The sequence below is a fragment of the Micropterus salmoides genome, unplaced genomic scaffold (assembly GCF_014851395.1).
Source record: "Micropterus salmoides isolate LMB-PRFRI ecotype aquatic unplaced genomic scaffold, ASM1485139v1 Ms_hic_scaffold_19, whole genome shotgun sequence".
Lineage (NCBI taxonomy): Eukaryota > Metazoa > Chordata > Actinopteri > Centrarchiformes > Centrarchidae > Micropterus > Micropterus salmoides.
Window position 1 is genome coordinate 3,108,599 of NW_024041039.1, and position 10,346 is coordinate 3,118,944.

Below are 10,346 nucleotides of genomic sequence, written 5' to 3' on the forward strand. Positions count from 1 at the left end.
AGCTACAGAAATTCTCTAATGAAATGCAGATTAATAACCATGCACGACCATTGTTGCAGTGGTCATTAAACTGGTGCGTAGGTGAAACCATCTGCCACTTTATACAAATGTCATCATATAATACATTCTCAAAACCAAGCGCAGTCTTTAATGCACTAAACTTTAATCTAAGAGTAAGTGTTGAAATTGTACAAAGAGTCGGCCTTATTCAAGATCAGTCAATATTAAAACGCTTTTGTAATTCAAATAGATAAATTGTCCATTTTTGTCTGAACATTATAAAGTCAGATATTCCCTGGGCACTATGGGGAAATAATACACCTTATTAGGGAAAATAATCTATTATTACATCTGTTAGAATTTGTTTTTTGTATTATATCTGACCAGTTTCTACATGGCAGTTCACATACATATATTAAAGGGCTACAAAGCATTTGACTGCAGAAGGAATGTGAGATAGTGTCGCTGTTATGAAGCTGTCAGGGCCCAGAAATAGCAGCAGGAAACACGTGTGTACGGCTGCTTTCAGACCAGTTCAGCCGAGCCGTGTCCTGAGTCCTTGAGGAAGCCCGAAGGACTTTTTAATAAAGCGGTTGCCTTGCAAGACTTTAATGAGAAATCATTGAAACCCTGCACACGTTGCAGAAGAAACACAAGGGATGACAGCAACAGAATTACTGATGATACCTGGGATCAATTACAGCTGGATTGTGTAAAACCCACCACCAAATAACGCAGTCAAGAGCTTTGCAACTGCACATACGATTCGTTATTCTTAAGTTTCTAGTAAATAAAAGCGTTGCTTGTACTTACATGAAGCAAATTAGTGATGAAGATTCAGGTACAGCAGATACTGATCTCCGATGTGGAAGAACAGATCTTGCTCTGGAGTACTCTGTTGGAGGATCTGACAGATCTGCAGTCCTTAGAGCTCCAGGACGGACCGGGGCTGTCACCAGAGAAGCCAGAGCCATACCGGGGGCCGAGCAAAAACCTCAGTGGGAGACTAAATATAGAAACAAGTCAGGGGTTAACTAACACACACACACACACACACACACACACCCTCTGCAAGAGTTTGGCAGTGCTGGCTGTCACCTGGGTTAAAGGTCCAGCAGCAACAAGCAGCTCTAGGTTGAAACGGAGGGAGGGATTTAAGTTAAAAGTTGCACAGTTGATGTTAAATGATTGTTTTTTGAACTGCACTCAAACAATAAAGTGCCTCCTGTGCCAGATCAGCAGCTAGCTTAACTTAATCAAACTTTCCACACTAATGACAAAATGGTGACAGGTCCTTAAGTTAAATGACATAAAATAAGCCATGTTGTCTTAATAGAGGGTGTGGATTGTGGACACTTAAGGCAATCTATTGCAGCAAAGAGCATCCACATAATTTGCAGCAGTTATTATAAACTGCAGAAGATGTTAAAGTTAAAAGAAGCTGACGGAAAGTCACTAAGCTAACGTTAGCTAACACAGGTCGGCTAACTCATCCCTCCTTACGTTCTTCCTTGAGTTGCCAAGACACAACAGACCACAAAGACAAAAGCAATGTCAATATTAAATACGGACAACTTTACATTAAATTTCGAAACGCTCAATCTGGCGTTAGCTTTTGGCAGGAAACGTTTGTGTCAAAAAGTTAGCTATTTAGCGACCGTGTGAAGGATGCGCATGCGCATTAGCTGCCCTGTGAGTACGACCTCTGCCAGGAAGAGTTGATTTAATGTTCAACAACTATTACTATGAAAACGTTCATATCTTCGCTGTGTGGCGTTGTTTGATGCATTAAAATGAGCTCTTCCCAAATATGAAAAGGCCACAAAACAAGTTAAAACATTATGCAAAGCTTGAAGCGACTTCTTCTATGATCCCTATGTTCCCCTAGATTGGACACAGAGGTCAAAGTTCACACAGGCTGGCTCAGCAGTTCAGAAAAGCCCCTGAACTGAATGTGCGTGTGGAGCTCCAGTGTCCTGCCCAGACTGTCTACAGTCATGACAGGTTGTATGTGTAAAATATTAAACGAGATGCTTTTAAAAACCTATGCAAGATCTGTTAATAAATCCAGTAGCATAAGTAAATAGTGACAGATAAGAGTACCAAGTTTCTAAACGAAAAAAGGAATAGGCCTATTAAAAGTTGTGTGAAACAAATTAATTGAAGTAATCACTAACAGCTAAAAAATATGTGTGATTTGGTCTTGTTTGTGTAGCAGGTACCTTTAATTTCAGGTAGTATTGTGTGCATAAAATATTTCTATGCTGTTTATTAAGCGACAAATTATTGCTTTTCACATTAGGTGTTTCCTGACTTCCACACGGTATAAAACCCAAAACAAATTTACATTTATCATCATTTATCATTTGCTTTTATCCAAAGCGACTTACAATTGTTATACATGTCAGAGGTTGCACGCCTCTGGAGCAACTAGGGGTTAACTAACTTGGATAAGGTGATATTTCTCACAGGCTGTGCTAACAGGTGTTTGATGAGTATCAATACTACCAGTGAGCACCAGAGGTCAGCACAACATCATGTTACTGCAGGCTGCTGATGTCTGCAGGCAAAACCAACAGTTCTGGTAATTTAAAGGCAGAAAGCTGATAAGACATTCAGGACACTCTGTTTCATTATGAGCTGTTTAATATAACCAGAAACAACCAAAACCAAAAAACTAACCACTGTATATTAATTTCTCAAGACTAAAACATTATTTTAATGACTTTCAAAGCATTACTCATTGAATTGTTTATTTGAACGCTTACTTCTATACAAACCTGAATTAGTATTTGGCTTCATTCAATGCAAATGATTTCAGTACGTGTGTCTTTACCATCCAATCCAACAGGGAACATCTTGTTTTCTTCTGCAGCAGTACAATTTTTATTTCTCTGTCACTTTATAATTGATAAATAGTGGATCTGAACTGTGCATTCAGTTACACTAACTTTACTCTAAATATAAAGGCATCCCTTGCCTTCACTATAATTTTCCTGGATCTTTACATGTTCTCACTGTGTATTACTTAGTCACATGTTCTGGGGCTTTAGATCGTATCACACGGTCGTCGTCGTCGTCATCATCATCTTCATATTCATGCTTGTCATTATCATTGTATGGGGCAGCTGTGGTTCAGGAGGTAGAGCGTGGGTTGGCTCCTGTCCACATGTCACGGAGACCTTGGGCAAGACACTGAACCCCTAAATGCTCCTGATGCGCTGGCCAGCACCCTGCGTGGTAGCTCGCTCGTTGTAGCCATCGGTGTGTGACCTTGTAAAGTGCTTTGGATAAAAGACGCAAATATAAATGTAGCCATTGACCATCATCATTATCTGTCAAGCTCACATTTTAAGTAAACGTGGATGAGTCTTAAGCCCTAAAAGTAAAAACACTTACAAGCTACATCTAGCACTTACAAGCTATCTGCCAATGAGGATAGTGTTGAACTGTCAAAAGCTCCAGAACAAGTGATTAAGTGGACCATGAGAGGAGTTTGTTTGTCAACTGCTGTTTTGATTGTCAAGAATGAATTGTCAAGCTCAGCGTTGAAGCTGTTGTGCTCCTGGTGTTCCAACACTGACTGAGACACTTGATGTTGGTTTGTTCTTTGTCACCCATCTGTGGATTGTTCAAGATTAGTATTTGCTTTGTCGACATCGTCTCCTACAAGGGATCCACTCACGCTAAAACTCATGCATGGATGGCTGTACTGTTGGGAACCCTGCCATTTCCCTTGTGCAAGGCATTGGCTTCAGAACTGGATCTGAAACTGGTTCTTTTAAAACAGCCAGAACGGGTTAAATTAAGCAGATTAATTTCCCCATAAAGAAAAGAAGTATGACAAAGAAAGAAGCTAAAACTAAAAAATAATCTTTCATTTGCAATCCGCGAATAATTGCACAAAAGCCGGATTGTGGAAATCCAGGCTTACTCCCTTTGTACTGACTTACAATTAACCTCATTGTAATCACCACTGTTATCCAATTACATGCATTCTGTTATTCCCCACCCTGCACTTTGTTCAATAATAACCTCGAGATGGGTAATTCTAGTGAGGAGGACAGGGTGTCTGAAAGGAGTGTGAACCTGTCCCTGACTCATCCTTTTCAATATTTTCTCTAATCTAACTTTAATTGCTTGGCCTCAACTTTCAACTTTATTTTTAAAGATTCATTTTCTGAACTGCTTGAGAGCAGTTCTGCTCCGCTGGCTCCACACTCTGCCTGCAGGGCCTCTGATGATGGTATTTTGTTGATGAGGCACTTCACTCACCCAAATCAATTCTTCTGCACATCTCCACTGTCTCCTCCCCCTGTCATTGTTTCCTGCGAGGGCTAATGCACCCGACACGCATCCTTTCAGTCTTAAGTGAAGCCAGCTTTCTCTGTGTGTGAGGACATGTCACTGGCAACAAAAAAGCAAAGCAAAAAAAGACATGAGACAAAGAATAAGGCAAACAGCAGTGTTGGAGCTCGGGGGGGGGGAAGTCATTACAGTCGGCATGTGAGAACAGGAGCAGGGTCGGTCTCTGGAGCCAGCTAATTGAGCTCGGATGAGTGAGAGTAGACACAGGTAGGCACTATGTTTGACTGTTGTTCCCCCGCTTCCGTGTGGATGACTTTGAACAAAAGGGCAGACTCTTTCCCTAATCAAGCTAATGGAGTGGGAACATGCTGGTGGCTGAACTAGATGGGCAGCGACAGGTAGAAGGGCCTCCGAGGGATTTTAGGGAGTCTAAGGTAAGGACTTCAGTCTCTGATTGGCAGAACACAGGATAATAAAAAGCCCCTGCTTGTTCTGTCAGATCCATTAGCAGGTGGTTCAGGTCGGAGGAGCATACAGTGACAAGTACTGTGGTTCGTGTTAGCTGTCCACACTGCCAAAGAATAACTTCAGAGCTGATACTACAGGCCTTCATGCTACGCCTGTGAGAGTAGATGCTAAATTAACCTGCTAAAACTTAACAGTGTCTTTGTACTTTAGTGTTTACCTGTACTCAAACACATTTGATTCCAGGACGGCAACGGAGTCACAGCTGAGATGACCCTGCAATGGAAGAAGTCACAATGGTGAGTGAATTCAGACAATACTAAGACCTATTCAGTATAAATACAGCTTTTATTGGAGTCCTGGGTACATACATTAAAACAAACTATAAAACAGCTCAGGTTTGAAGTTCTTTCTTGACCTGGGGAACAGGTGTAGAGAAGACAGTCTTACTATAAGGTAAAATTAGTAGTAGCCATATTGATCTTTTGAGCATATCACCTGATCTTCATTAGCAAATAACCCAGTAGTGATAGAAATCCCACTTTTTCTTAGAAATATATGATAAAAAGCTCCATAACAGCTGCTAAATGTACCTTGAGATTGTTTCCACAACTGCTGTTTCCAAGGTCAAGTCCTTAACATCATCAGAAACATATGGAAATTTGCTCATTTACAATTCAGTGACAACTGGGCAAACGCCATCTTTTGATGAAGATGTTGACATGAACAAAAGCTCCAGAACAGAAGTACACTCGACAGTCTGCCAGTCGAGTGTACTGCAGTTTACATTTGGAAAGCTGTACAGTAGTTTGTTCCCTAGCAGACCCGTCTAACAGACAGACAGCGCTATGCGTTGGCAGAGTCATTTAAAATTTTCCTGCTGCTCTGAGGAAATTGTCCTTACATGCTCCTGAGCTTTTATGGGTCGTTCTGACTGCGATCAGATGGAAATTAGAATCACATAAAGTCAGATGTCTTCTTATTAAACAGCATCAGGTGCAGGGTGGCTTTAGAGAAGCGAGTCAAGCCAGGAACAAATTTTCCTGGAGTTTGTCTGAAACCAGGTGAGGGTTAAACATAATCTAATTAAGAATGTACAATATTAAATTCTCCCCCTCAGGAGGCCTGGACTGGTGCTGTGCTGGTTTCTGCTCCAGATCTCTGTGCAACCTGACTACCATGTGTCAGCCGTCAACCTGCGGCACTTCATTGGCTGTGCAGTCCGGGAGTTCACCTTCCTGGCCAAGAAGCCCGGCTGCGGGGGGCTGCACATCACCACCGACGCCTGCTGGGGGCGCTGTGAGACCTGGGAGGTGAGCGGCTGGGAGGCAGTTCCTGTACAGTGCACGCAGGAGAGGAATGTAAATGTGATTGTACCAAGAGGTGACGTAAACAAACCTGACAACTTTACACAAAAGAAATGAGGCTGCTGTTTGCATCAGCTTACATTTGAAGAAAGCGAGAAGAAGAAAAGGAAGAAGGATTAGATGCAGATTCAGCCACTCAGACATGCAGACAAATACTGTACACTCAGAGACGGAGAGATTGGTTATCCCCATGTAGAATATAGGTTTTCACTTTCCACAGGGAGGTCAGTGCAAGGTCGGCTGCGAGTGCAGGCAGGGACTCAGCTGCTAGACAGACACAGTAGATATATGAACAAAAATGTAAACAGATAGAGAGCTAGGTATGTATGTCAGATGACCAAGAAAAATATATTCTGTGTTTATAGTAACCTTCTAAGTTTGTGGCTGTCTGGAGTGTAAATCTGGCATGAGAATGGGGAGGACGGGAGGCTTTTGGTGCAGTGTGCACTGAAATTGAGTTAACGTACTGCAAGAATGTAAAGCAGCGTGGAATGCAGAGATTGAAGTGACAGCAGCAGTTGCCTTAACCATGCCTCAAGTGCATAAGAGACACAGTTGGATTTCATAAGTCACCGGATACGTATTACAAAAAATGCTGTGAAATCTCAAGTTTCATCTGGTACATTGTATTCAGTGACAAGAGGCATTAGGGAGCTCATGAGTCTCTGCTTTATTATTGCAGTGTAGCTGGTGTGTGTACAGGAGCCCTGAGCTTTGTTTTGTGATACTCTCTGGATCCCCTCAGGGAGGAGACTCATCTTTTTGTCTGCTCTACCCCACAGGGAGGTCAGAACGCAGTGGAGGGAGTCGATGTCTTGCTTTAGGGACAGTCTGTAGGACACACAGTTAGGGGGTCAGGGGTCACAGGACAGTCTCTTATTACAACTACCCAGCGGTAGGATTTACAATTTCCCCTTCTGTGCATTCAGCTGAAGTTATAAAACAGAAATGTTTAATTACTGCAACAGCAGAATCAAATTAAATTGCCAGAATGACAACACTACAAACATTTAATAAAGGCTTTGCGGATGTGTCACAAATCTCTCTTCAAACACAGCTTGATAGCAAAACGGAGGTTCACAAGCAAATTAGTTATGCAAAAATAATTACCAACTGAATAAAATCATTTGTTAAACATGAAAAGTCTAATAAGGTGGATTTGTTTCCACATCAGGTTACTGTGATGAGGGAAACGTTCTGGTCTACAGGCTGCTTTGTCGCTCGAATACATTATTAATTATTAATAACCATTAAAGGTACCTTGTGAAGTTTTTCACCACAAGTGGTGCAGGAGAGCAATGTCTACTATCCTCAGTGTATGTACGTGCCGTGAGGATGGAGGTGATTTGAAACAGAGGGCGGTAATGAATATCGACAGTTAGTTGGTGATGGTAATGAACTTTAAAAGCCAATAAAAAACGAAGAAGACTGTAAGATGGTTTTAAAAACAAGTAAATGTAGTTAAACCTGTAAATGTCCCATTTTAAATCTTCACCACAAATTGATGGATATTCATGCAATATAAAACAAAACAAAAAAGATCCAGTTAATCAAAAAAATAAACTACACCACCTGAAAGTCCTCTGCAGAGAAGACTGAAATCATCAGAGGCAAACTCCAAAGTAAACATAGGCTAATCAAATCTTTTCATATCAATCACCTTTGTTAAATGAGAAAATAATGTTTAAGGAGAAAAGTTATTAAGATCATTTCCTGTCCATTTGTATTTCTAGAAGCCGGTCCTGGACCCTCCCTTCATTGAGTCCTTCCAGCGGGTTTGTACCTACAACGAGACCCGTCTGGACTCTGTGAAACTCCCCAACTGCCAGGCAAACGTCGACCCAACGTACACCTACCCCGTGGCTCTGAGATGTGACTGTGGTGTCTGTCTGACCAGCACCACTGAATGTATAACATCTGTGTAACACAAATCTGAACAGGCAGGGAGTGGGGTAGAAATTCAGATCCAAAGATATATTTCATATGTTGTTGGTTGTTTGTGGACACAGTTATTCTTCCCTCTTTTGCCAAGTAGTTGCCTAAAACAAGACTTCAGTTATTTGGCACTGCTTGTTAGAGACACTTCATTCACTTAGATAATTGCTCCTGAAAATGTTTATGCAGAAAGATTCAGTTTTTCTGTAAATGTAATGGTAAATCCATTAACCATTATAAAAAAATGTTATGTTAGATTGCAATCCTGCTTTTAATGTAATCCAAAAGTACTTTTAGCAATTTTTTGTATATTAGAATTACTTAAGTAATTACTTGCCTGTTGTTTTTTTTTATCCCCAAAGTGCTCAGAAATGTAAGATATGTTATATAAATAAATTACATCTTACACAGATGGTCTGCTTTATTACCTTTTTGTACTGATTTTATTTCTATGTATCCTTTTAACCAACAATTCTTAATTAAAATAAGGAGAAGACAATCAATAAAAACATGAAATACAACATGTCACAGCACAAATCTCACTCACAAGCTCCACCTCATTTTTATTTGAATAGCACTTTGTTTTTTTATTTATTGAATTTTTAATTCATAATTTTATTGAATAATGGGGGGGGGGGGGGGGGGGGGGTTATACTGAAGGTGTATTTCTGAACACCTAGCTTTTTAATATGTATTGGTGTATATAGACAGAAGCAACTTGCCTTCCCTGCCTTTAACACGGATCTACAGGGAAGACAAAGGTCAGGCTTGGCTGCAGAACCTCATCGCTGGAGCTTGTAGGGATTCAGCTTCCTGCTAAAGGACACTTCTTTGGGGCAGATGTTCACGGTCAGAGAGGCTCAAACCTGGACCTTCCACTTACCCTTCTAAACTTTATATGGTATAATATAGAATCTAAAATTAATATTATTCTCCTCACCTGAGACAACATGTGTGTTCTCTAAAATGTAGAAATGTGTCACCTGCTTTTTTTAGCACTTAAAAAAAAGAACGTTCCCTATAAAGAAAGCAATTTGTGTACGAAGTGTTGCGATTGTTGCAATTGACATAATTGATTATTCATCTTTCAAAGACTAATCAGTCACTGATGTGTGCCTAATCACGTGACCACTCATTAGTGCTTAATTATTGACTGACCTGAGCTTTGAGGCCAAACTTTCTGCTGGTTAGTCATCAGTAGCGGGGCAGAAAAACAGAGTATGATTCCCAAGGAGAACAGGGTTTATGTAATCCCTGAGAGCCCGCATGTGACCGAGGAGCCGCAGGGCTGAGTTTGAGCCCCAGCGCTCAGAGGGGAGCACACAAACACTCCCTGTTCCTCTATCTGTCTCAGTTTGGCTTCGTTAACACTGCAAGTCTTTATACTTTAGCTCTGAACTGCTGCAAAAACCTGATGTTATTCAAGGATGGCTATTAATACGAATTCTATTATTAGGGCTCATTGCCTTCAGTATATACTTTTTGAAACAAAAAATAACTAATAACATCTGGGAATGCATCTGTTTATCTTAAGTGAAAATAAGTAATATTAAACTTTTTTTTAAGTATTTGTATTTTCTGAGCCGTCCTCATCACAAGAGGAGCTTTTTACACAACATAAAAAATCTGTTAAACCAGTCTGGGCCTTAATTTCTCTATTAAAATCTATTTAAAAAATGAAAACAATGAGCCGTATTTACTATGTAACAGACAGCGGATAGATAAATAGACATGACAGCATAATACAGGACATCGAATATGATTTTGTGCGTCAATCACAAAATAACAATGAGAGCATGACTGTGTCTGATCTGTGTCACATCGAGGGCAAAAGAATAAGGGCTGCAGTGTAAATGAAAACATGTGCATCCCCACTCTCTGTGGCTCATAAAAATACTCAAATACAGATGTTGGATATACTGCTCTCCGTAGAGGCGGCCAAAGCGAATCATCTGTTTTCATCTCGTTTGCAAAACCAGCAAGTAAAGATCTGATGATCCACCTGTTTGATAGTATGGGCTTTTTTTTTTTTACAACCCTCCCCATTCACCCAGGCTTGGGGACCAGCAATTCCAAAGGCACTGACTTGTGCATCTCCCAGTGGCTGGGAATCAACCTGGGGTTCAGTTTCTTGCCCATGCCAACATGACATGTGGGCAAGAGGTGGGTTTCAATGACCCACTCTACCACATGAGCCACAGCTGCCCCAAAGGGCGGGAAGAAATAGTTACCTGAAATGTTCAGTAGCATGAAACATTAATATTTAATTTG

At 40.8% G+C, this 10,346-nt stretch overlaps 2 protein-coding genes across 2 annotated transcripts in view; one reads left to right on the top strand and one right to left on the bottom strand.

Moving 5' to 3' along the window:
• The window catches only part of LOC119910789 (nesprin-2-like), a 157,418-nt gene extending 156,397 nt beyond the window's left edge, over positions 1–1,021 (bottom strand). Inside the window, exon 1 of the mRNA XM_038729597.1 lies at positions 814–1,021. The gene's annotated coding sequence lies outside the window, so the exon portion shown is untranslated. The remainder of the gene's footprint in view (positions 1–813) is intronic.
• A 3,808-nt stretch (positions 1,022–4,829) lies between these two features.
• On the top strand, positions 4,830–8,499 carry LOC119910521 (glycoprotein hormone beta-5-like). The gene is made up of 3 exons (XM_038729176.1): positions 4,830–5,072; positions 5,894–6,086; positions 7,874–8,499. Exons 1-3 carry the CDS (start codon positions 5,044–5,046, stop codon positions 8,063–8,065), a joined length of 414 nt encoding a protein of 137 aa, XP_038585104.1. The 5' UTR covers positions 4,830–5,043; the 3' UTR covers positions 8,066–8,499.
• The last annotated feature ends 1,847 nt before the right edge of the window (positions 8,500–10,346 follow it).